The sequence below is a fragment of the Crocodylus siamensis genome, chromosome 4 (assembly GCF_052110815.1).
Source record: "Crocodylus siamensis isolate JL-2025a chromosome 4, ASM5211081v1, whole genome shotgun sequence".
NCBI classification, from domain to species: Eukaryota; Metazoa; Chordata; order Crocodylia; family Crocodylidae; genus Crocodylus; species Crocodylus siamensis.
Window position 1 is genome coordinate 240,561,629 of NC_143398.1, and position 26,493 is coordinate 240,588,121.

Genomic DNA, 26,493 nt, shown 5'->3' on the forward strand with positions numbered 1-26,493 from the left:
TTTTCTGAGAAGCTGTTTGGAATCGATGCTTTCTGCGGCGCTGCAAGGTACAAAGGTATTTATGGTACAAAACAATACTGCTGGGAGTGGACTTATTTGGAGACACAACTAAATGCTAATCTCATCAGAGCAGAGTACACAGTATGGCTTTTATTCAGATCAAAACCACATCCCCTCCGTCTGTTTCTGGAGTGGGTTGAAAAATGTTATTTTTGCAAACGTAACTAAAGGAAAATGAAGGGTGGTGCTATTTACGGGGTGGGGAAGGAGTTACTTTTTTCCTCCATTTTTATGCAGTATTCTAGCTTGGCGGCAGCGCTGCTCAGTGCTCCTCAAACCAAGCCAAAACAATAACACTAGCGGTGCACTCTTTCGGCGCTAAATTGCCTTTATATAGTTTACATAAGTCTGTACAAGAGACGTCTTCTTTATTACGTGGAATCCCTTTAACGTATTTAATACTTGCCAAAAAACGAACCAAAAAAAAAATTCTACTCTATCGAAACCGATTATTTTTAAAAAGCACATTCATAAATTCTGCTTCACAGAGGGTCCCTTGGATACTATTAAACACTTGTGCTTGATCATTAAGACATCATGTTAAGAAATTTACTCTCTTCCGCCAGGGTGGTTAACATGGAGCTCATGTCGCCTATTGCCATATTGCTTATTCCCGCAGGTATGGACGGCAGCGTCAGAGAGTTTCGTGGAGTCGTTAGGCGAGAGGAGTTCTGGGAGAGGTTCTGCAGAATGCTAGGGCTCAGGGTTCCTGACATCAGGCTCGAGTGGTCTCCATCATCCATGATGGCATCAAAATCGATCTGGGGAGGCTCCAGACCTTGCGAGTCCACCGTGCTGGACACCTGATTAGCTCCGGGAGAAGGCATAGCAGCCGGCTTGCTGCTCATGGCACACTGCTGCTGTCTGACTCGGCAGTCCGCGACGGAGTTATCGAAGCTACCGTTTTGCTCGTACATGTGGATCTGACCGTAATAGTACATCAGATTGGTCTCCCTTGTGCCGCCTGCACATTGCAGAGGCTGCGTCGGCATCATGTCGCCGGTTCTTTTTGGAGTGGCCTCTGCTGTTTCCTGGCCGGGGCTCATGTCGTTAGGAGGGTGGGCAGTCCTCATGTAGCCTAGCTGCTGCATGGTGCGCAGTCCTCGGTGTCTGTTTGCTGGACTCGGTTCAGGCGGCGGGTGAGGCTGTACCATCCCGGGGGCGTAGGCCTGTCCGGTTGAACCCATCATGCTCTGTTGGGGCTCAAAGTTTGGCTGGTTTGAGGCCATTAAAGAAGCGGGCTGATGGAACGCCTCCTGACTCATGGCAAAGTTCAGGTGATTTGTCTGAGATGAATAGTTCTGCGGATTTTGTTCATGCATGACCTGATTCAGCATCACGCGTTCACCGTTACTGTTGAGCATTAAGGAGGGATCGGTCGCCATGTCCATTTGCTGAGGATGAATGTGGGGTCCAGGCTTCACTGCCATGTTGCTACAAGAAGGAGAAAGTTGGTTTGGATCTCCACCGATTGCATTTGGGCTCAACATTTGATGAGGCTGGTTATACCCTGGGTGTGGGCTCAAATCCGGGTTCATGTTCATGCCAGGATTGATTTGCTGTTGCCTCATCTGCATGCAATTTAGCCTTTGCCCATCTAGGCTCACATTTCTTTGCAAGAAGTTTTGCTGGGTTACATTCATGCCACTCTGACTCATCTGCATTTGCTGCTGGTTGAAGTTTTGATACTGGCCAAAGTTCTGCTTCTGTTGGACAACGGCTAAGTTGCCTTGAGAAAATGGTTGCTTCGCTTGGTTTGACATCACATCAACCGTTCCCGAGCTAACCTCATTCCACTGGACGGGCATATTGTTTTTACTCATGTTCGAGGACACGTCAAAGCTCAGTTGGCAATCTGCCATCATTGGACCCAAATGGCTCAGGCCTGCGTCAGCTACAGCCATCCTGCGTTGGCCGGGCAAGCTCTGGGGTTGTAGTTTGCCATTGCCTTGGAAGTTTTGCATCTCATTACCGTACCCCATGGAAGTGCTTTCCACAGCTGTCCCATTGTTCTGAGATTTGATATATTGCACTACATCATCTGGCAGCATAATGTCATCCTCTCCAACGGGGCCATCTGTCTCGCCAGACATTGCTTCCATGGCAATATTTTCACTAATGCTGAGAGGTCGAGGCGAATAGACGTGCCTGGGAAGGTTCCCATCGGCGCGCATGTAGCTCTGAAGGCCGAAATTCCTTCTGTCCACAGGATGTGGAGGGGGGAGAGGATTCATGCTGTTGGTGCTGTTGAAGCGATGGACTCTGGGGAGGGACGGCGGTTCTGCAACGGGCCTCCTGACAGGATCGCTTGCACGTCTCGTGGTGTTGCCCGGGACCTCGTGAGGAAAAGCCGTGGCGGCCGTGTACCCGTAAGTGCTGCCATCGCTGCAGCGCCTCGGCCCAGGAGGGAGGCGAAACGAAGGCAAACCTGGCTCCGGCCCATCAAGAAGAGAGATCTTATTCTTCAGGGTCATTCTTTCCATGTTGGGCAGAGGAGTGGGAGGAGGGCCGCCGGTGGCAGCCGCGTACTTGGCTTTCAGCCTGTACTGCTGAGCCGGCGTGAGGTTGAGCAGGCCTGGCATCCCGCTACACTGGCTGACCTCGCTCGATCTGCGCGAGGCATCGGTGGAAATCGGGTCGTAGGAGTCGGCGGAGCTGGTGTTGTTGGGGCGATTCCCGAGCTGCGAAGCTTCGCTGGAGCGGCGGCTGGAGAAGTAAGGGGATATCCCCGATGACCGGCGGCTGACGGTGTAGGCGGAGCTGATGGTGCTCGTGGCGCTGTCTCGGCGTTCGTTTAATTGATTCAGCGTCGTAACCTCATTGACGGACAGCTCCATTATTCTTGGATTCGGCAGGGTAGTAGAGGAGCCTCCGTTGTTTTCAAGTAAGGAGCCTGGAGGAGAGCGGTGAGGGGGGAAACTGGGTTAGTTAGCTGCTTGGTGCATAGACACTGCTGCCTACGTGCTACCAATGAGGGATCGGAGAGCGATGGAAATTTTACTAACTGACACCGAAGTCAGAGCTTTCTCTGCAGCGTTGCTCCTGTGAGAGCACCAGGCAAGGAGCACGGGGGAGGAGAGGACACTGAGATGTGTCCCCGAACCTGAGCCACTACTGCATGGTCCTTTGCAGTGTTTGTTGCCACATCCACCGAGCAACACACAAGACATAACAACTGCCATTTCCTGGGTCAGACCACAGGTCCATCTTGCCCAGTATCCTGTGTCACACCACAGCAGAGAGGGGATGCTGAAAGGGAGAATGACTGGATATGACCAGGACTCGGGGTAGAGGTGACATCTTTCTGTAAGAAAAATGTTTGCAAAAAAAATTCTTAAAAATATTCAAATTTCAAATACATTGCCAAAATCTAGTTGGTTTAATAGAAGATATCACCTCTACCACACGTCCTGATTCCTTTTGCTTCTAGACCAATACAGCTACAACCTGGATATGACCAGGACTTTTTTCTATGTTTCCTCTTTCACTTGCAGCTTCCAGCATTTGAAGTCTAGTATCCCTAACTCCCATGCTCAACAGCTACTGATGCCCCTTTCCTCCCAAGATGTGCCCAGTCCCTTTTTGAATCTGGCTAAACTGTCAGCTTTCACGACATCTGGTGGCAATGAGAGCCACACTCATTGGCAACACATAGGGGGTGCACGCGGATGCACCCCCTGAGATTGCCCACGCACCCCTTGGAAATGGCAGCCCCAAAACCGGAAGTGTCGGTGGAAGTGCACTTCCAGCTTTGCCGCTGGTGATCGGCTGCCGGTGACCCCCCCCAGTCGGCAATCAGCTGCTGGGGAGCCCCCGCCCCGGTCAGTGATTTGGTGCCCGCCCCAGCCTCGGGAGGCACCAGTCGCCCATGTCCACGCTGCAGTTAAATGCTGTGTGAAAAACAACTTCCTTTTGTTAGTTTTCAACTTCTACCTACTAATTGTATTTTGTGACCCCTAGTTCTTGTCTTGGGCGAGACAGTAAGTCATAAATCCCTATTTACTTTCTCTTTGCCATTCAGTATTTTGTAAACATCTATCATGTCCGCACTAAATGTCTCTTTTCTAAATGGAATAGACCTCGCCGCTTTAGTCTCTCCTCATGTGGAGCCCCTCCATACCACTAATCATCCCTGTTGCCCTTCTCGGGATCTTCTCTAGTTCTTCTATATCCTTTTTTGAGGTGTGGGGACCAGAACTGGGCACAGTATTCAAGGTGTGGTTGCATCCTTGTGGACTTACGAGAGGCAGAATATAGGGTGTGGGATCCCGTCTCAGCCATCTGACCACTTGCTGGAATCACCATTGAAAAGCTAGAGGCAGAGGACTGTGTGCTCAAAGTGAAAAAATGGGAGCACCCTTTGTGTGTGCTGGTCCTTTTTGTATGCACAGCTGGAGGGACACAACAGGAGCATAATGCTGCCCTTGTCAGGAGTTCTCCCCGGCATCAAACTAGCGTACGGAGTTTTCTGCCATCACCATGACACAATATAAACCACTTACTTCCCTGTAATGGGACAGGCATTATTGTGGTGGGGCACTAACAGGGCCCTCATCAGGCTTGAGGTTATGGGGAGCTTTTGGGGTTTCGGGTATTGTACCTTGTGGCTGTGTGTGAGGGGTTTCAGTGGTGGCCTGCAAACACAGGGGACTGGACTTGATGTCCCAGGCGGCTCCTTCCAGTCCTATATCCCTATGCAAGGGCATGCCAACAAACAAAGCAGAAGAGAGATGTAGCTGCTTTACCGCTGTGCTCCAGCAACCCCCAAAAATCCCATAAAAAGACCATGGGGAATTCTCACTGCTTGCACAAATCAAAGCAACCCTGAGGGAGGACACGTGCAAACTAGCCCTGGGTAAACCAAGGAACAAGCACATTTGCCCCACTTTTCCATAGCCATTCTTGTGCACCATGGTATATGTCCAAGTTTACACCCGAGTTTGCTTCTTGCAAGGTGGCTCATTATTCAGAGAGGGAAATAATTCTCTGACAGGGCAGGGTAATTCTCCTACAGGAGGTAATTCTCCTATGGGGCAGATGTTTTGCTGAGAGACAGGAGGCATGGCTTGACGAATTCAAAGAGGGGCAAGGATATAGGCCCATGGCTTACCATTTCCTGATATGGGAGGCAGCTTGGTGTTTCTGGCTTGTGGAGCTGGGGTCACCCATGAGCAGGAGTCCTTAACTGTCTTGAGTTTCTCTTTCTTGAGCTGTTCGAGCCGTTGCATCGTTGTCATGTGTTTCCGCAGCTGAAGGCTGACCGTCGAATTACCAGATGAGACTGTTGAGTCCACAACAGGAGCGTTGTCATCCAGCGCAGTCAGATCTCCCAGACTTCCCCCACTGTGCATGTTCATTTCTACTCCACTGTCATTGTTGTTGGTGCTGCCAAGCGGTGATGGTTCACTGCTGCACGACGACTGGCCACCAGGACTGGACTGACACATCTTGGAAAGGAGAAGTAAGAGAGGGTCTGAGTTTTGCTGCTGGAAACTCGGCTTTTTTTAACATGCAGGGTGCTAGACCCTTGAGACCAAGGTTTCTTACCCATCAACATGGTTGGTACAGGCCAGGGAAGCGTGGTGCACAACCCACCCTCTTTCTAAGACACTGCCCCACTATTGTGTCTCAACTCTGCCCTGCAGACAAGAAACATCTCCAGGTATGAGGAGAATGCTGTTCCCATATCCGATCTTGGCACTAACCATTGGCCTTTCTAGCAGCGCATTCTTGACAGCTCATTTAAAGTAAAGTGAATGAACAAAATTGCATTTCTTCATTTATTTCACAAGACCACCCCACAGATTTAAAAAAAAAATCACGGGTGTCTTGCACCAGAGGGAGACACCAAAAAACACTGCTGCTCCATGAACATAAGTTGGTTATACTGAGCAATTTATTTGCACCAAACACTCGATGTGAACTTGCTTGGAGGCAGCATGCTTCACTGCTAGGCAGGATGCCTGGGTTCCCAATTCCTAGTTCTCGTTCCAGAGGGTAGAAGAAACTGGGTGTGTTTGGAGGCAAAATGTTTAGGCTGGTAGTGAGAGTGGGCAGGAAGAGTACCTTAATTTACTCATAAACCCCCCAATGGAGCAGAGCTGAACTAGTCCAGGACCCTTTGATCAGAAACTTACTGTACAATACACGGGTTCAAACCAATTCTGGAAGCAATGAAGCCAGAGAAACCCCAGGGGAACTCCAAAGGATGCCTAGCCCTCCACCAAATGGTCTCCTACTATTTGCCCACAACTCTACCCCCTCTTGGCACTTCTGTCCACCCTTTCATAGTCCACTTAGTTAGACCCATGGCCCAGAATACATCACAGTATTGAACAGGGTTTTTAAGAGAAAGGATTTAGTGCTCACCTTAGTACCGACTGTCCTTAGGAAGGTACAGTAAAGAAAGGGAAGTGGGAACAAAGAACAAGTGGTTAGAACAAAGGCAACATTAACAGAAAGGATCGAGTTAGTGAAAGAGGGGAGCCAGGAAGGACACGATTCAAGGAGATTAGCAGCAACCTGTTCCCCAATATAACCCCCTCCCCCACCTCCCCCAATCCCAGCATTTCAGAAGCTTAATTTAATAGGCCTGAATCCATATCTCACTGAAAAGAGAAGGGGATTTCTATAGATCTCAGTGGATCCAATGCTGGGTCAGACAGAAAGACCCTAGAGTCACCAAAACAAGCAATGCGTTTCAACCCACCAGTCGCTGACTCCTCCAGGACTTGCAGGACTTGAATGAACAAAGGCAGTGTTGCTGCCCAGGGGCTGGTGCACAATCCAAGCAAAGGCAATAGGGCTAGCAGGGTGTAGCAGATGCAAAGATCTGGTCTGGTGTGCCTAATTGCAAGCGGGCTGCACAGGGTGCAGCTATGGGAAGAACGCGGCACACGCAACGGTAAATCGCCTTCTGGAAAATGTGAGGGGGAAGTATTCTCACATGTTCATGTCAAAATATCTTTTCTTGGGACAAGGTTGCTCTCGCGTTGAGTTTTTCCACCAAATATAGCAGCTTGTGAAGGTAAAAATCTATCCCGCCAGCCACAAAAACTGCCTGCTGGGCTGTGAAAATAGTCCATTCCTTCTTGGGCTAAACTCACATGTTACTGCAGTTTGGCCCAGCAGCGTTTGGCCCTCTGATGCCTCAGGCGGGTGGAACTGACATTTTAGCTGGCTCAACTTCAAGAAAATATATATTTTGGAGGCTCCAATGCTTGCAAAGTTGTCTCGACTCACGGAAAAGAAAAAAAAAGGAGATTGGACAAACTCTTCAGCAGGTGAAAACCACTTCAACCATTCATCACCCCTGCTTTTACCCTGCGCTGATGCAGGAAGCCAAAATGTTGTCCTTTTGGCTGCTAAGGGAAGGAGAAATACTGGAAAGCGAAAGGGTGGCAGGGTGTCATGATGGATTTCCTTCACCTACCGCGGCACACCCAGAAATAGGCACAAGTACTGAAATGACCCGTACCTGGCTTGGAATGGAAATAAGACTACTGCCTAATTTAAACAATCTGGTGGGGCAAAAACAATGGTCCTGCAATGACACAGTAATTACAATTTCACCCCTGCGGCATGGCCGTAGGACGGCATTTCAGGATGGCGCGTCATCCTATTCTGATACAACGGCCGTACCATGGCACGACCTCCCTAACACAGCATGCCCCGGAGACTCGTGGCAGCTTCGAGGCTTTGAAGGTTTGGGATTATTCAGACAGTTTTGGGTTACCTGACAAACACACAGGGTGGGGGGCAGGAAAAGTCATTAGCTTTCCATTTCTTTGAGGAATTGTGGGCCACGCTTTCGCTTTTAAGCGATCACTTCTCTTACCACAGAATTCTCCGTCTTTATCGTTTTGACTTGCAAGCAGTCCTCCATGCCCCTGGCGGTACTGTTGGCTTCGGAGCCGTCTTCTGAGATCTTGCTGCTCTGCTTGGCGCTGGCTTCGTTATCGCCGTTTTCCTTGAGCGGCGGGGGTCTTGGGTGGACGTCGTTGCGTTGCTTCTTTGTGACGTGGGCATCGGGCCCGTGGACAGTTTTAACGTGTTTCCTGAGGGAACTGGGGTCCGTGTACCTCTTTGTGCACCCTGGGATCTTGCAGACATAGGGTTTCTGTTAAGACAGCAAATGTGATGTTACGGTTAAAGAAAGCTGAAACAATCTGGGTGTTTTACAGGCAAAAATATGTCATGTTCCCACGGAAGACAATGGAGATGGGTGGTGGTGGGAAAGCGTGGATCATCTACCCCCTATGGTTTTGCAAAACAGCTATGGCAAGGATTCATACGCTGTGATCCGTGGACTGCTGGCAGTCCAAAGAGACCGGGCTAGTCACTTGGGGCTGGCTCTCCTCCTTGTTTTCTGCTGCTAAATTAAAAAGGCAGCTAAAAAATTCATGAAATACTTTCCGAATATTACTTTTCCATGTAGGTATTTGCTCGGGTGGCCACAGGAATGTTTCCTGATTATGGATGGAAGGGCAGGTGGCTTGGACCAATGGGAACAGCAGGATGTGACCACAAAGGCTTGTCTTGATTAAGAAGAGGTCTACACCCTGCGAGAAAAGGCTGGAGCCCTCCTGGATCTATGACAATTCAGAGCAACCGAGCCAAACGGGATTCTGCCTATCTAATCTCCTGTACATCTCCAGCACCTGTCACCCTGAAATCTGTTATCATGCAAAACAAATCACAGGCATGCCATGCTTTTTAAGATGATAGCACTGCGCTCCTGAAATCATGAATCGTTGATTGCTGCAGCAGAACAAAGATGAGGCCCAGGCTTTTGGAAAGAGAGGGGAGGAAAGCGCTACCTTTCTTTCAAACTCTTATTTATCCAGTTTCCAGTTCCAAAGTCCATTAGCACCAAGGGTGTTAGGGCTGCTGCTTTCAAAGGTCTGAATTCATCACAAGCACCATCTCAGCCTCGCAACTGCTCTAAGTATTTTTCCACTGAGACATTGTAATGGATCCATGAAAAGGAACAATCACTACATGCTTTTCAAAGGTTAACCAAAAATGGTCATTTCTATTCCTTTGTGTGTCTGCTTACCAGTTTGACCAAAGAGCAGCAGTGATCAATATGGGGATGTGTTTTTATATTTATTTTTGCAGAAAACTAGCATCATTGTATGCACAAGAGTAACTCTGCCGCAAGCTTCCTGACTGCTTTGAGGCAAGTCCCTTTAATTAATTAATCTTTAGAATACCCCTCTGAGGTAGAGACTACTACTCCCGTTTTTTAAGTGAATAAGCAGAGATGCAAAGAATTAAATTAAGGGTAGCTCACACTCAGATGCTTGGATGAGCCACTGTAGAAGTGGTATGACTATTATTAACACCTCCATTCGAGTAAAGGGAGTAGAGCCTAGTATGTGAATAGTCCAGTCTGATATTTTATAAATGGGACTAACTCACAGAAATCTTGCCAATATTGCCAAGCGGACAGGAGATTCTACTTGCTTGATTAGGTGGATCCATTTCATCATAGATCAAATCTTATTGATGGCTGAATAATGCAGAATGGTGGTTTTGCTGGGATGCTTATGAATGTGTTAAGTGTTAATCAAAAAGAGGCATCATGTAGTTGGGAGTCCTCTGCCAGTGGCAGTTCATACTTCTCTAATGCTTTCTCCCCAGCCTTTTTCAAGCACCTGCGACGCTCCCTCTCTGTAGGCTGGCAGAATCACAATGCTCCTCAGAAAGGCTGTGACCCTGGATTTCAATAGTTCAACCGCATTTCACTTGAGTAAGGAAGGGGGTGCCTTGGCGACTTTGTCCCACAGCAGACTTGTGCCACCTTGAACTCATCGGTGAGTCAGTGGGTGTGCGATTGAGCAGGTAATCGAATTAAAGAACTATTTGGAGGAACATCACAACACTTGGACATCTCCCGGCCTTGGGAAATCAGTAGTGGGCCACTGGCTGTGACATCCTGAGGGCACATTGCAGGGCCTACTGAAAATGTAAGGCTAGATAGGGCATGGGCATGACATCTATTCATGAAAGGGTAGGGTAGAGCCCAAGCTCTGTACTGACATAATGAAGAAGGTCATTAGGGATATAGTGTAGCTCCTGACTGCTTGGTAAAAACTGGGCCCACAGAAACAAAATTTGCTTTTGTCCAACCTTAAAAGGCTATTGAAATACTGCAGAGGGGACAGGACAGAGCCACCATGGTTTGTGGGCTGGAAAAGATGCCTTATAGGAAGGCACAAACAGCCCCATCTGTTTAGCTTCTCAAAACAAAAATGAAGAGGTGACTAAGGTCATGGAAGGTATTACACTTATGCCGGGAGAAAAACCTTTCTCCTGGCCTGAAAAGAGAGTGGAAAGCCGTTCCAGGGATTTCTTGCAGAAGAGAACTGGCTCTTCTGTAGGAAAGTCAGAGCTGTTTTTAGGAGGAAAATCTCCCTTGTTGTGCATTAACCTGAATCGCTGTATACTTTTGTAGGGTGTTGAGGACAACCAGTATCCCACAGTCCTCTACTCTCCCTCCCTCCCTTGAGGGACAGGGGAGGGAAGGCACAGGGAGCCCAGTGGGGACCCTCTTGTGAAAAGTTCCCCTGCCAGGGGTGACTGGTGCCTCCTGAGTCTGGGGGGGGCACAATTGTGGGCGGGCCCATGGGCAGGCCAAAACCCCCATATCCACTTCTATACTTCTGTGCCATGACTTAGTGCCCCCCCCACCAAATGTCGCTGATCCATGTGGCAAAAAAACTACCCCATCCTGAGCAGTGCCAAGTTGGGGGCCAATATCTGGGGGGGCACATGCCCCCCAATTTCCCCTTTACCAGTCACCTGTGCCCTCTGCCCCTGCCAGTCACCCATACTGGGCACCCTCCAATAGCCCCAGAAGGGCTGCCAGGAGGAGAAATGTCCCTCAGACCCAGGCTCCCCCCACCATGCACTCATTTGGGTTGACTCAAAGGAGCGCGGAGGGGGAGGCAGCTGTGCCATGGTTTCCATCACAGGACAATGCCCCACTCACCGTCCCCTCTAGAGCCTCCTGGCTGGAGAGCTGCCCCCCTGTAGCCCTCCAGCCAGGGCACTGGAATGAACGTGTGTCCTAGCTCCCAGGTAATTTTTCTAACAGTAATAATTTCACAGAAATAGTTACCGCTAGAAATGAACTCCTGTCCATGGCCTAAGTGACAATGCGCAAGTACCTTCATAGGGAGGCAACACCAGGAATGAAAGGGCTCAATGATCTAGTGGAAGAAGGCATAATAAAACCCAGAGTCTGGGCGCTGTAGCCAGACCAATTCAAATGCATACAATCTTTTATCCGTGAGGGTGATTTAGCACCGGAGAATGGACAGTCGGCTTCTGCAGAAGGTATGCGTACCTCATCCTTCCATGAGACATGAGTGACTGGGCTCAATACAGGGTTAGTGGTGAAAATTTATGGTCTGTGGTAGACAACAGGTCAGACTAGACTAATGGTTGCCTCTGGTCTTAACATCTGCACATCTGTATTCCAAGTCACCCAGCATTGGGGCAAACCGGAGTGGCCAGAAAGCAACTCTAAGTCCCTCACTGTCATCAACTGGCTCACTGATGAGATTAAGGTCTGTTTTCAGTAGTTGGATTCCAATCCAGACACATTCAAAGGATGCTTGGATCTACACTCTGCCTCCTTCCCTGACCCAAGTAGCTCAGAGAAGCAGCCAAGATTTTAGGTATTTACAACAACTACTACATCTGCAAAGCTTTTCAGAGTTTGGGTATCCTTAACTCATGTTATGCAGGAGGCAAAAAATACTCCAAGCAATCCCTACCTAGACACGGTATCACTTTAAAATGCTGTCAACCTTTGCAATCATGTTCCATTCTCCAGTGGTTCATATTTAACTGTTACAAATTAGGCTACATACTAAATTCTTCATGGTCGCAAATGCTATTAGAATTTGGAGCGCTGTTTTTTCTTCCCGTCGTCAGCTAATTAGTGGTAATATAAATTTCAATCCTCAGCCTTAGCCGGTTGCAGCAGACCATCACATGCGTAACAATAAAGGCAATTTCCTGCATTCCCCAACTACTAATAGCAGGTCTTAATTAAGCAGGGTTAACAAAGCATTGCATTGCGCTTTATCATCGTACATCAAGTGCCGGAGGTAGTATTATTTCCAAAGTGTCAGGATGCTGGGTAGGAATTATACCACCACGAGTCTAGGCTGCAGCATTGTTAAAAAAAGGGAAGAAAGAAAAAGAGAACATGTATAAATGTAGGAACCTGCTTGCCCTATTGAAAAGTATATGATTTTGGAAAGCACCAGCTTTAATTTCAAAAGCCAATTAGAAAGTTTACAGATGTCCACATCTGTTTATGGTTTCAAACACGGCTTTCATAACAATAGAGCTAATGTGGTCTGGCTTGCCAGCAAAACAAATGCTGTTAAAAAAAGGCAAAGAACACCTTTTGGGATGGCAGATTTCTTTCTACGTGAGTCCAGCATGTCGTGTATATTGTCAGTGAAATGAAAAAGAAAACAATGGAGCGTGCAGCGTGCATAGGTTTACCTCATTGGAGTGCGTCCTGTTCTGGTGTTTAGCTCTGTCTGAAGCATTGGAAAAGGCTTTATTGCAACCCTCGTGTTCACAAACATAGGGCTTTTCTCCAGTGTGAGATCTCAGGTGTGTCTTTAAGTTCTCCAGCCGGGAATAGGCCTTGGAGCAACCCTCAAACTAAAAGAAAAACAGAATATGAGTGATTAATCAACAGGGAGAAGGGAGGGTCTTTCCTTTCTCATCGGTTTCTTATTCCTCCTCCCCTTCCAGGGGGGGTGTTGGACAAAAGAGCGCTCATGTTACTGAGGGCAACCTGGCTGTCCCCGAGTAGACCAGGATTTTCAAGAGGGGGTAGTGATAGTAGGTGCCTTTGCTTTCTGGATGCCTGACCCGATATGAGTTGAAAAGGACCCGATTTTCAAGCAAGGCTGAACGCCTGGAGATTAGACCCCACCTCAGTGCTCATAAATGGAGACCCTCGAAAATCACGAGCTAGTTTTGAAAATCTTGACCAAGGCCTTCTTGCTCTGCTGACTTCAGCATTTCAGAGACAAACCCAGAGAAATGGAGATACAGCGAGCTTTGAAGTGACCTTAATTAGGCTTCCGTTCCACTTTTTCCTGAAGGCCCTGAACATGGGCGGCCGGATATTACCAGCTAAAAAACCAAGAACTTTAATCTTGGAGAGAGATGGATTCTTGCATGACACAAGCCCAGGAGCCTTCCTCCTGGAAAAAAAAGCAGTTCAGATATCAAGCGATGGCAGACCTCAGTGCTAGCTGCGTGAGGACCTTCTCTCTGTATTCAGCCAAGCAACCAAAATGACCGAGAGAAGTCTGGATGCTGCCCACAGCTTTTCCAAGCAGCAATGACTCCAAAGTGCCAGTGCATTCGAAAACATGAGATTTCCAAAAATGGGGGCTTCAAGCAAGACCTTTAGAGTGACGTTTTCAAATGTGCCTTTTGGAGTTGAGTCAATGAGAGTGCTGACTATCCCATACAGCTACCCTTATTCAAGCACTTTCAGAGGGCTCCTGGATTTCGAAGCTGCCAGTCATTCCCAATCCAGCAGACTGCTCATCTGAATCGAATCACTTCCATCGGTGCCCACCGATGGACACCGGAGCCACTTGAGGCTGCTGTTTAGGAAAGTCTTTGCCACTGAAAAGGGATATAATGACAGATCATTAAGCGTCTCTAGAGAACGACGAATCTAGAGGCATGAGTCTGATCCTCGCTGCTGGCTTGCATGGAAGGCCACATCCAGTCAATCCTGTTGTAAATGTCTGTGGGCTGGGTAATAAAAATCAAAAAGTCCTGTGGGCTGGGGAAAGCCAAGGTGGCCACATGGGGTGCTGGCCACATCGCTCCTGTGTGTGCTGTTGCCTACAAACACTGGCTTCTCTTATCCATACTGGCATGATGGACTACATAAATTTAGGAGAAATCTTTGGCCAGTAAAAAAAAAATCTTCTTTTTCTAAAAGCAAAATTTATTCTACTGTATAATTCAAAACCATTTGGGGAAAAGGAGAGAACACTTGCAGCACTCATCAGACTGATTCTGAAGAAATATGGCTTTGGTATTTTATCCGTTATGGGGAAGAGCTACAGTAATGGCCATTGTGTTGGTCACTGGTGTAGGCCGTGGTACTTGAAACCATTCCCATAGGATGCTGTAGTCTGGTTCAGGGAAGGATGGGATTTTTAACTTTATGATGCATAAACATGGAATGAAAAGCAACCATTACGTTTGCACAGGCAAGTCTTACTAGGTTGTCATATTGCACCCATCCCATCCTCTCCGGTCAGCTTCCTCTAGCACATGGGGTTCATTCAGCATACGGTGACTTTGAATAAAAGCAACACAATTCCCTCTCACCCCATGCACATGGCAAGCGCTGAAAAATATTACTCCATTCACCGGAAAACACTGGTAACTAAGCATGCGGTCCCACGCATCGTCACAACACTGCAGCGAGTAGGGGACCGCCGACACCCGGGTTTTGCTTTCAGATAAGAGTGTCTGCAGATGCTCATGTTGGTTGTTCCCAGATTGAAGTGGTGATTTGCCTATGCAAAGGTGAGATCACCTGGAGAAAGGGGCCTGACCCCCCCTTGATCCATTCACTGGAGCTTGAGGTTTTACGCATGTCCCTGTGCCTGTCTCTTTGTTTAAAATAAATTGCATTGGGAGAAATCACTGCTCTGCTGAGTAAAGTCCCCTCTACATCTTTCCAGGTATTGCACAATTAGCTGTCGCGCTCCCTAGGGCTCGGGGGTGCAGAAACCCCTGAAGTGCGAGGAATCGCTCTGATGCAATCCTCTGGCCCGGAGACCTTCCTGCACCCAGGGTGGGGGAATCACCCCTGCATGCGTACAGGGGTCATTGCTTAGACATGCAATGCCGCACTGGAGAAGGACCTCAGCACTGCAGGCAGTGAGGAGTCAGGCTATTTGCAACACCGTATGAGAGTCTGGTAATCACTGAAGTAAAAACAGTCATTAACAAAACACCAAACAAGAGTGGGCGCAGAATCCCACCCGAAATCCCCTGGCACTCTGACATCCATCCATTTGCTTGGGGTCACTCAGGCAATTACGTACTCACTGTACAATCATTCAACCTACCTACCTGTTTCTCCAACTGTTCAGCCCATGGGGCTGTATTAAAAGCGTTACTGAGGTCCAAGTATAGTATGCCCATGGCATTCCCTCCATCCACTACCTACCTTTAGCAGACAGCAGGTCCTGGCGTCACTACAAACCTCCTTGGCAGGACAGACCATGCAAGTTCCTGACCCTAAGCACTGGACAACCCTTCCTTGCTGTTAGCTTTAATGTCCCAAGACAGCTCGCGAGGAACATACCCCGTGGCAGGGACTGTTCCTGCAGAGACCTGTGGTGGCAACCACTGCCTCATTTCAGACATGCATTCAAATGGCCACAACCACCCACTGCCCGCCAACCCGCCCAGACGTGGCTCACCGTGCACTTGTGGGGTTTCTCCCCCGTGTGACGTCGCATGTGCACCACCAACATGTACTGAGCCTTGAACGGCTTCTGCTCCCGGGTGCAGTCCTGCCAGCGGCAAACGAACTCCTTCTTCTCTCCGTGGATGTGATCATTATTGATGTGCTAGGAGGACAGGGGAAAGCAGGGCATTATTAGAGCAGCCGACACCAACAGACCACATGGTGTTTGAAAGCAGGGAAGGAAAACCAGCACTGTGTCAGTCGATGGGGCTGTTGGGACATACACAATATGCACTCCTTCAGAGCTGCAAGGACATGCAAGGACAAGCTGCTTTACGGCAGCTTAGAAACCTGGCCCAAACGCTGATCTACCGGACCAAAATACAGTGCGACAAGAAGGATGCGACTAGGACAGTTTACTGAAGCACGAAGGCTGCATTTACTCTGTTGAAAGTGCAGCAGATGCACTAGGCTAGGTCCCCAGCTTCTGTAACCCAAATGTGGCCTATACATAGTAAAAGCCGCACTCTTGAGACCACTGGGAGGCCTCAAGGCAACACATCAACCCCCATTCTTGCTTCTGGGGCCTTTTGTGGAGGATAGGGGGCATTTAGGAGCACAGCTATACGATATGTGGTCCATGATTGCTAGGCTGTAGACTAGGATGCCTCTCAACAGGTGCCCAAATACGGCCCCCTTGCTTCAGAAGAGAGCAAGTGTCCAATCAGAAATGTCACCCACCAAACAGAAAATGTTCTTCCATTTGTATATGCTCCTTTTTTTAACTAAGCTATATTAAAAAATAGTCTTGGAGCAGCCGGGCTGGGACATATCAGAGCCATCCAGGGCAGAAGGGAATTCAGGGTAGACTTGGAAGGAAGGGGTAAGAACTTGCAGAAAAAAATGACTGGTCTTTAGTTGGAGATGACTAACATGTAACTTCTTGCAGGCTCCCAACAGGCCGTCTACGGGCTGGCCAAGCCACCTACCAGCACATCACAACCTACCAGTACGAAAAGGGACCAGTGGTGCAGAGGATTTTTTTTTTTTATCGTTGTTTACCCAGGATCAGATCCATTGGTGTACAAACACACCAAGAGGCAGTGAAAGGCTTGCTAAGACCTACCTGACACTGTGGACGGGAGGGGAAAGTGGATCCTTTTACTTCCTTTTGCCGACGTGACACAGCTCATGCAATTTGATATAAATTAGTGGTCAGGAGTGGCTCTCCATATCTGCCTACACCTTGGGGACGAGCAACCGGCACACTTTGTGCCCGCATGGAGCGTACCTGATCTTGCCCCAGACGCTCATGTCCCTATAGTTTAGCTAAATTAAAACCGCTGAGACATGTCACCCTGCAGTGCGTTGACTCCATGCATCCTTCAGAATTGAGCATGCGACTTTTGCTCAAAAGGGAAAAAAAAACCCAACAACAAGGTGGTTTTGTTCCACTTTGCTAATACTGGGACTATTTCAGCAGATTATGCTCTTTAATATCTGGGCTGTTAAACACATAACCCCCCCCCCCATGACATTTCTTTGCCCTTTATGCAGTGTTAAGACACAGCTGGGTCCATCTCCATCTCCTCTCCCCACCATGTGATCTACAATAGCTTGGTCACTGTTACACTTTTTAAAGGGATTTTGCCAGTCATTGATCTGCTGATGGAGGCGGGTATCGCTCCACCGCAATCAATAGAGGATCTGGCCCCACTGCTCCTGATTCTCAGACTAATGGCAAAACTAGAGACTTCCCCAACCCTAATTAAAACCTAAATAAAAATGCTGCCAAGTGCTGGGCCCCCACCACAGCCCTGCAACAATCCTGGCCCTCATGGGCCGTGGAATGGGGCAGGCCACCCGGGCCATGGCTCGACCAATTTTGAGCACATTAATTCAGCTAGCTATGAAGTTAAAACAAGAGCTATATAGTTTTAACCGGAATGACAATTGCACATTTGTGGGTTATATAAATTAACGTGCTCAAAGTTGGCCGGGCCATGCCCCGGGTGGGCCAGCCCGTTCCACGGCTCGTGCTGACCCCCAGCCATCTCCCGTTTTCAGAAGGACCCGGTTTCTACTTCTGGAGTGGACTGAACTCAGATTCCAGCTCCAAATCCCTGAATGCTGCAGGCTTAAAAACACTGGCAAAAGGTAGGAGGGAAAAAAAAAAAAAGACTGATTCAGGCCAGATTGTATTCCAGCTCTAAAGCATCCACCTGCCGTCAAAAGCTGAACTGCGGGCAGGAAATGACTGCAGCTCTCAAGTATGTGCTAAGGAAAGCTGCACAGCCCCTATTACTGCTAATTACTCAGTACCATAAAATCCCCCGGCCCGCGCTGAAAACTCAGCAGCAGCGTGGAGTTTGGATCCTAGCTGGTGCGAGGCTGGCGTCAGGTTATACAGGCATGGGGAGGGAAATAAAGCAGTTTGCAGAATAACTCACGGGCTGTGTTGTTCTGCATGTAACTTTGTCTCCCTCTGAATGGGATCTCGCTGCCCAAACTGATGCCCACCTTCACTCGGCTCTTTTCAGGAGACCTAAACTGACAAGCGAGCCTAAAATAAAAATGCTCTGGACTTGGGATCTTTCAGTACGCAGGATTTTTTCCAGCATCGAGGTCAGGCCTGCGGACTGCAACTCTGAGTGCTACTGAGGTGGTGGCTTTAACTGCTGGTGGACAATGTTACGCGCTTGTTAAAACCGAGCAGCAGGCCTCCTCCATCTCAGCCTGGCACGGTGTGCGTAGATCGACCTGGAGATCAACCTCTGGGTGTTGTTCCTATCGGCGCAGAGCTAAAAGTGTGGTTGTCTGAACCGTCACAGCCTGCCTGGTGTACTGTGGAGGAAATGTGGATTGTGGGACAATATGGAGAGGATGCAGGGCGCCTTCTTTTCACTATAGATTCACCTCTACGTGTGGCCGCACGTATGTGCAGCATATCCTGGAAGGCTGGAGGCCTGCCTGCTCCTCCTCTCACTCTCCAAACCCAGAAATAAGCCAGGGTCATCCCAGGGGCCGCTCTCAAGAGTGACTTGAGAGGGAGGCCACCAGAGCACATCCAGGTTTGGAAAACGCTCAGGAGCATCCAGGCTGGAAAACACCACTGCCATGATGGAGACACACCAGCATGAACCCTTTACCCCAGCACTTCTGTGCTTTTGACACCGCCACCGCGGGCTCAGTGTGAATGTGGCTTGCGCTCAAGGTCAGCACCTGAAGGGGCAGGGATAAGAGCGAAGACAAGCCGCATTCAAAGGATTGAAGCCAGCCGCGTATTGGATTCGGAGCTCAGAAATCGAAGATTCGCAGTTTCCCGGAGGTGAACCCTTGCAGGTTGTTTCCAAAAGACTTCAGATGCGTGGGGCAGAAAGCTGCTTGCCAAACCTGTGAGACGAGCCAGGCGCATCGTGGCGGGATGAGCTGGCGGCTGGGGAGCAGGCGCGGGGGATCCACACCTGAAGGGCACGGGACAGCTTTGGGCTGGGCTTAAGGCGCTAATAGACAGGGACTGAGCAGAGCGGTGACAGGGCCAGGGGCTCACAGCCCTAGAGGGGCAGGAGCGGAGCCCAGTACAGGCGACCCCAGAGCCACGGGACGGGGAGAGATCGAAGACGACCTAGAGGCTGAGGCCAAGAGCCCCAGAGAGGGGCAATAGCAGACCTGGGGCCAAGAGAGCCAGAGCACAAGCTGGGAAAGGGGTTGCAATCTAGGATAGATGGAAACCAGACTGGGGCAGGAGCCCAGACCTGCTGCACGCCACCAGAACAGACACGAAAAATAGGCCTCTCGGCCTGAGCCGGTTTGCGAATCTGACCTTGGCAGGACTGGCATTTCAGTCGGTTGGATTGCCCCTCTTTACGTGTCTTCGAGGTGTTGCTTGGGGTGTCTCTCAAATGAAAAGTGACAAATGTCTACAGCCAGGATGAACTGAGGTCTCTGATAATGTATGGGCTCACCAGTTCTGGTATCTTCCTCGACCTCTTCTGCTTCCACCAGCACTTTGGCGTATTGCACAAGCAAACTCACCCTTGTGCACCTAAGCACGATCATCTGCGCGCACAAACATACGTCCTTCAGGGCACAGTGGGAAGCCTGCTGTCTCTCTGACCTTCACTCCAGTGCATATTCTAGGCATCAAAATCTGCAGCTTCTTGGACGGTTGCTAATAATCACATCACAGTAGACTCAGGTTTTAAAAACTTCAAAAATAAGGATGGTGCCTATTTCTTCAAATATTTTCCTTTTGGTGTGGGGTGGTTTTTTGGGGGGAGGTGGGAATTGGTAATAAATTGTGCTGGACTACAGGGATCTTCCTTGTACTTTGCGTTGGGGACAGCTACAGAGTTTTTTTGGTGTTTTTTTTTTTGCGGGGGGGAGGGGTTTAAGAAAGCTAAGAAAGGAAAAAAAAAAAACATTATTGCTTGATCAATGCAGAAACATGCTTTCCTGGCCAGCACGGGCCACTGTGGATCAGTTATTATTGAGCAATGCTGTGCTTTATGGAGTGTACAAGGGCTTACAAAAATAAAAAGCATTATCTATACATAGCTGCCACTTTAAACACATCTCCCGCATTTAACACTCAGAATTATTTCCACCTCAAGCAAATGCAAGACACTTTCTACTAAATCACTCATCCCTAACCTGTAATGAAAGTAGGGGTTCTAGAGGGGTAACTCTTTGTTTCTGACTTAAGGACAGCAAATGCCAGATCTTAATTTAGACCGCACGCTCTTTGGGGGCTTGGATTATGCTTGCACTATGTGCGTGCACATAATGCTTAGCTGGGTGAGGCCTGATGCTCGACTGGTGGCCTCCAGGGGACAGATCCCACAGTAATTAATGACCAAATAAATAACAAAAATCAATAGCAGTCTGAGTAACTGTGAAAATCTCTGTGTTCATCAAACAGATCCTTTTCAAAGGAGGCGGCAGCCTCCAGAATTGAAGCCAGCTGTGTGTGTGTGTGTGTGCGCGCGCATGTGCGTGCGTGCACATGTGCGTGTGCATGCATGTGCATGTCCGCCCTTCCCTGCAGATAAACCCTACGAGGGAACGTGACCTGATTTGGCAGTGTTTATGCCGCGTACTTCTGATTTGCGCCTGGAGTGGCTCCCAGAGCGAGCTCCGGCCGTGCAGCAGCTTGCGATAAAAAGCGAGGACAAATGCACAGCAACCCAAATTTATTGCCGGGGTTTCTTCCCAACATTACTCACATGGACGAGCTGCTCCTGAGTGTCATATTCCTTTGTGCATCCTTCCCAGTGACAGTTTGTCTCATAAATAACTTCGGGCTCCTGTTTACATTCATCCTTATCCAGATCTTCTTTCAGGTCTGTCAGGTGCTCCTGTAACACAGCAAAGAGTACGAGATGAGCTTACTTCAGCTGAACTCCTCGGGTCCTGGCAGAGCGCAGAGCAGGAGTTAGCGACTGTCATGGAAAGAACAAGTGCTTAGAGCGATGTAATGGTCTTGATTACCCTTAAATAACGAGCTAAGCAGAGTCCACACAGTGCTGCCTGCAGTTTGGGGGGTTCATTTAAAGATGCAGTCAGATGCCCAGGGCTTTCTGGTTTCAGCCATAAAGTAGGGAGAAGAATTGGCTGGTAAAGACGAAATCTGTTTTGTGCAGAAAACAACGGTTTGGAATTTACTTTGTTCTGAGTTGGGGTGGGGGGGGTCGTCACATTTTTTGTGAATATATTTGTGTACAGGTGTGTGTAGTCACCCCCCCACCCCGAACAACCAACAGCCCAAGGACTATGGGACTCACGTGAGATGCAGGAGACCTATGGGATACGCATGCTGATGCGTAATAATCCCTATTGGGTATGCATAGTTTGCAGCACTTTGAAGACACAAACCGATTGACCCTAAACACCTTCCTGGGAGGTAACCAAATATCACCACCCCCACTGTATAGTCAGAGAGAGTACGGTGGGATGTTTAAGTAACTTGACCCACACCAGAGAGGAACTCCTGCCTCCCAGTCTTGTGCTCAGTCCCCTATGGTGGTTGGGTGATTACTAGCCATTCAAGTCCTAATCCCGATTTGTCAAGTTGTTTAACCTCTCTGTACCCCAGATTCCCTATCTCTGAACAAGCAGAAGCCTACCTGGCTGGGCTGTTGCAAAGCTCACACGCACTGGCTTATGGCAATTGGGAGGGACCAGTCTCCGGACATAACGTGCTACAGAAAACTGTGGTTACAGATCTCATAACTGGTATGGTAGGCGCGTGTGCATATTGTGCCAGGACAGCAAGACGGTCCTTTCTTTGCCTTGATCTTATTTCATCAGTCCTTAACCTCAGCACATCCCTTTCATCAGGACAACCGCGCCAGCAGGAGAATGCCGCAGAGATCATCATCCTTTAGCAAGGTAAGCTGAACTTCAAGCTCACTGGGTCTCAGGTGCAGGGAATCCAGAAGAGGGATTTTTGCAGGCAGTTGAAATGAAAGATGGACCAGAGAGCAAACCTCTGGGCCAGAAACCTTCCAGAACTTGGGCTCTGTGTTTCAGACCCATCTCTAACTTACATGAACCCCTGGCTGAGACCTCAACCTTACAGAAAGCTTTATTTTACAGCTACGAGGGAAACAAACCCCAAAACCTATTGCTTGATGAATGTAGCAGAAACAGGGGGTTTTAAGTGCAGAATGAAACCAAAGCCGGCCACTTCTAATGACTTTCAGTCAAGTGAAAAAAAATCCTTTGCGCATTTCTACACACCCCCCACCATGGAAACAGTGAAAAGCAGCGAGACTAATTGGAGGAGATAAAGGAGCAAATCTAGAGTAAGACTCTGTATAAATGGGGGGGTGGGGAAATGAATATTCAGCATTAATAGGGAAGGGCAGGCTGAAATGCATTAAAAAGGCTTGTTCCCTCGTCTTACCACAAAGGCACCAAGTTCAGGGAGTCAACCCCACAACAGAGCAGCAGAAGTGGGCTCTTTGCATTGCGGAGCTGAATAATATTGCAAATCCCACATCTGAGTGCCTCAATGGAAAGAAAGCAGCTGTAGTAAGGATGGTGAGATTTGCTCCTGGATGTATAGCAAAAGACAGGCTTTCAGTAAGGACTCGTTGGGAGTTTTACCAGCCTTATCTAACAGATGGCACGTACGAGCAGGGGGATGCTGGGGTTTATATGCATGTAGAGAGGGGCTGCTCCTATAGCTTATTCAGCCTCTGTGCAGGGATGGATTTCACCCAGTAAAGACCTGGGTTTCTACAAGCCCACAGGGATGCCATCAACAGATTTTCCTGGAGAAGGAAATGACAAGACGGCAGGTGGCCCTATAACCTTTTTTTTTTTTTTTTTTTGCCCTTCATGTACAAAGCTGAATAAATTATTTAACTATTTCAGTGCTCAGTGTGCAGTGAACCCTGTGAGGAACGGCTACTGATGACCCTTGGGGTTTTGATGCTTGCTTGTTAATAGCTAGTTTAGCTTATCACACAAGCTAAAACCCTAAATAGGTAGGTTAACTTATCACAGCCAAAGCAGCATTCAAGCCAGTGGAAGTGGCAAAGCGATGTCATCTCCAGATGCCTCTCTCACGTGGACATGGACTGGAAGTTTCTAATGATTAAAGAAAAGGTATTACTCAGCAAAGGGCTGTAACTGCACAGAGCTCTAACTGTTGCAAGATTAATTCATTGGCAAAATAAGCAGCTGCCCTTCAGAGTGTAAAGAGCACTGTGGAATATATATCCAAGCTGGGGTTTTCAAATGGGCCTAAGGGAACTAGATGGCTCATGACCCATTGACTACCACTGCAAAGTTTGCAACTGAAAGGTGGATCCATCTGATGAGATGAAACAAGGCCTGCAAGACTGATGCTATTAGTTATTGGTCTCAGAGTAGCACCTAGACACATCAACTGAGATAGGGGCCCTGTTGGGCTAAGCAATGAACAAACACAGAAATAGTTCCCAGGCTGGAGAGTTCATTGTAGGCAGACAAGTTCAACCACTGGCCCATCTTTTCAACTAAACTTACTGGCATAATTGTATTGTTTAATTATACCAGGATGCTTATATAAGTAAAACTCCCTGTGTGGACATTCTGGAATAGGAGTACTCGCACACGCTACTAGACCACGATCATTGCACTACTAAATTTCCCTGTATATTCAAGGACACCGGCACAAAGAAACGAAGGACCTTGTCTACACTGGCACAGCTGGGAACAACATTCACATCTTCTGACTCCCAACCTAATGTTGCAAGCAGTGAACCACACTGAAGAACCATTCAAACAAGCCTGTGATTTGACTGTAGTCCATGAAAATCCCTTAGAAATGAGACAATATGCTAAAATGTATGAGTGCCTATACACGTGCTCTGATGCATTCTAATTAAAACACGCCAGGCTGCCTCACTGTCATTTGTATTCAGTGTCCTGCATTTCAAAATGGTGGCGGGGACACTTTAACTAAACCTCGTTGAACAACCTTTAGTTAAAGCACCCCCACGGCCATTCTGAAATGCGGGATGCTGAATACATGTGACGCTGCAGCGTTTTAATTAGAGCGGCTGTCAGGGAGCTACTCTAATTAAAACACCCCGCAGCACGTGTATAGACACCCTATGCGACCATGTTCAATTATGTCCCATCTTTTAAGGACCTTTGCGAGAGATGCCTTTCTTACTGATCTGCAGCCAGTTGCCTTCATCCTCTCTCTTCTACTAAAATAATTCATCTTTGCCCCTCCTTGTTCTCCACTTTCCCCACAGCAGTTAGCCTGGTTTCTTCTTCACCATGGAGCATGCCACCTGAGCTGGTCTCTCAGACCATTTTCTCCTCTTTCAAATCCTTTCTCAAGACCCCGTGAGTGTTACAGTGATTAGTGAACAGCTCCAGAAGGCCTGGGAGGTGAGAAGTACTGTATAAAAGCTCAAGTATTCTTATTAAAACAGCTGTCATGTTTTCACATGCCATCTGTGACTTTTATGTACAGGTTTACAGTCTATACATGGAAAGATTAGCTTTTATTAGGCCTTAATTGTTCTCTGAAATTGGCTGCTCCTATGACAGAAAAGTTGCTGCAAGTCGCAGAAGGATTTCTGAGGAGAACCAAAAGCCTTTAAAAAGTATGAGACGCCTGTAGAAAGAAGACCAAATCTCAGTCGCTGACCAGCAGCTCCCGCTGTCTTCAGCTAAAGTTCTGGGTAGAGCGGCTGAAATATTATTGTCCACAGAAAAAGCACTTTCCACAAATTGAAAATTTGTTTTCTTTCTGATTTTTTTTTTTCTGGAAGCAAAAAATGAAAAGGCCTATTCTAGTGAAGAGCGGGGAGACCCAAAGCAAAATAGCTTGGTTCACTGAACAGAATTCAACTGTTTTTTTTCCATTTGACATGAATCTGAGTCTGGTCCTGAGCTGCCACAATGCCCCACGGGAGTTGTGGTCTAGACGCCTCATGTGCCCGCTCTCAGGTACGGGGCAGACTCCTTGGTTGGACGGTATCTGCCACGATGCAGCGCGGTCTCCCTAGCGGCTGGGCCACCACGGGGCAGAAGCGGAGCTCCAGGACTGCAGGCGAGCACGAGACAGCTGGCCCGTGGACACCCAAGTCAACGCTCTGCTGTAACGTAGGCACGATTCGAAACAAAAGCCATTTCAAGGTTTCAGAATCAAAATTGTCTCTGAACTTTTCTTTCCATGCAAAAACAATAAAGAAGAAAAAAGGGTATTTCAGCTTTCCACCATAATACGGTTGAAACCAACGGTGAAACAACAGAATTCCAGGCAGCCTGGGATTTCCAAGGTTCAAAAAGCACCGGGTTGGGGACTGAGGCCGACTGACAAGCAGGCCCCTACGGTATTGAGTCTTCCATGTCAAGGACGGCTCCCTGCAAGGGATTCGCCAGTAAGACGTCTAATCAATTTTAAATGCCTCCAGCTGCAAAGCCTTCACTTCCCTCGGGGGCATCGTTCCACCGATCTCTCCCAAAGGCACGATTTCTAGGTAGCCAGCCTACAATTTCCTTTCCTTTATTTCATCTCTTCTCTCCTAATTAAACTCCCTTGCATTGCTTTACCTGATCCCGCTTCGTTGTGTTACTCACAAGACATCCTAGAGCAGCTATTGAAACAAGTGTCTGCCCACAATTGCATAGGTTATCACTATGACTGTGTATGTATGATGCCACTGCGTGTACGACAGTCTGCCCTAATACATATACTTGGGAGGGCAGAATATTTATTTCATATCTCTTTTGGCTTTGGAGCATGGGGCCTTATTAGCCTGGGAGGTGGCCAGTTTGGGGTTTTTTTTTTCAAGTCACGTGCTTTTTGCTGCTGCGTTGATGTGCTCCTAAACCCAAAGCTCCAGAGAGATGCCTCTTTGCCCTAATAAACATGCTGTAGTCAGCACGAACTTTCCCTGATATGCTATCTTCATCAATTTTACCAGCCCCCAGATGACTGCGCATGTTGCTGTCCCCATGCATCATGCTGAAACCTGCTTCTGAACCAGAGCAGAAAGAGGAATTTGTCATCAACTCTTCTGTTTGCTTGACAATAACACAGCCTAATATTTCATGAAAACGAAGTGCCCAGAGCACTCCTGATGGTTTACAGTTGTGATAACGGATGGTCAGATGGATACTGTCAGCCATTAAACAGTTTGCAACTGCGGAGCTCAGGAAGAATTGCAAAGGCCTCTGGGCCCGCCTTGGTGTCAAATGCTGCGTCACTGATGTAAAGGATGTTGCTCTGAGCAATTCCTTACTGAGTAAAGAAGCAGCCCTTTCTGAGAGCATCCGACCTACATGCAAGATTTCCTGGTAATCTATGTTTGCTTTGAGACACCCGTACTGCTTGCTCTGCACTGTAAGAAAAGTCGAGCGTCATTTTTAAAGTTACCACCGTTGAAATATTCAGCCTTCCCTTTCCCTGGTCCCAGACGCAGCGCCAAGGA

At 48.2% G+C, this 26,493-nt stretch overlaps 1 protein-coding gene across 3 annotated transcripts in view; it reads right to left on the reverse strand.

Annotated features, from left to right (window-relative positions):
• Positions 1 to 440: 440 nt before the first annotated feature.
• Positions 441 to 26,493, reverse strand: part of GLI2 (GLI family zinc finger 2) — a 271,620-nt gene continuing 245,567 nt past the window's right edge. For all 3 annotated transcript variants that reach the window (XM_090046034.1, XM_090046032.1, XM_090046033.1), the window contains 6 exons: positions 20,776 to 20,907; positions 15,564 to 15,713; positions 12,589 to 12,753; positions 7,898 to 8,179; positions 5,171 to 5,507; positions 441 to 2,953 (listed from right to left, as the gene is read on the reverse strand). In XM_090046034.1, the coding sequence (XP_089902160.1) occupies positions 588 to 2,953; positions 5,171 to 5,507; positions 7,898 to 8,179; positions 12,589 to 12,753; positions 15,564 to 15,713; positions 20,776 to 20,907 (3,432 nt within the window). In that variant the 3' untranslated portion in view covers positions 441 to 587. The remainder of the gene's footprint in view (positions 2,954 to 5,170; positions 5,508 to 7,897; positions 8,180 to 12,588; positions 12,754 to 15,563; positions 15,714 to 20,775; positions 20,908 to 26,493) is intronic.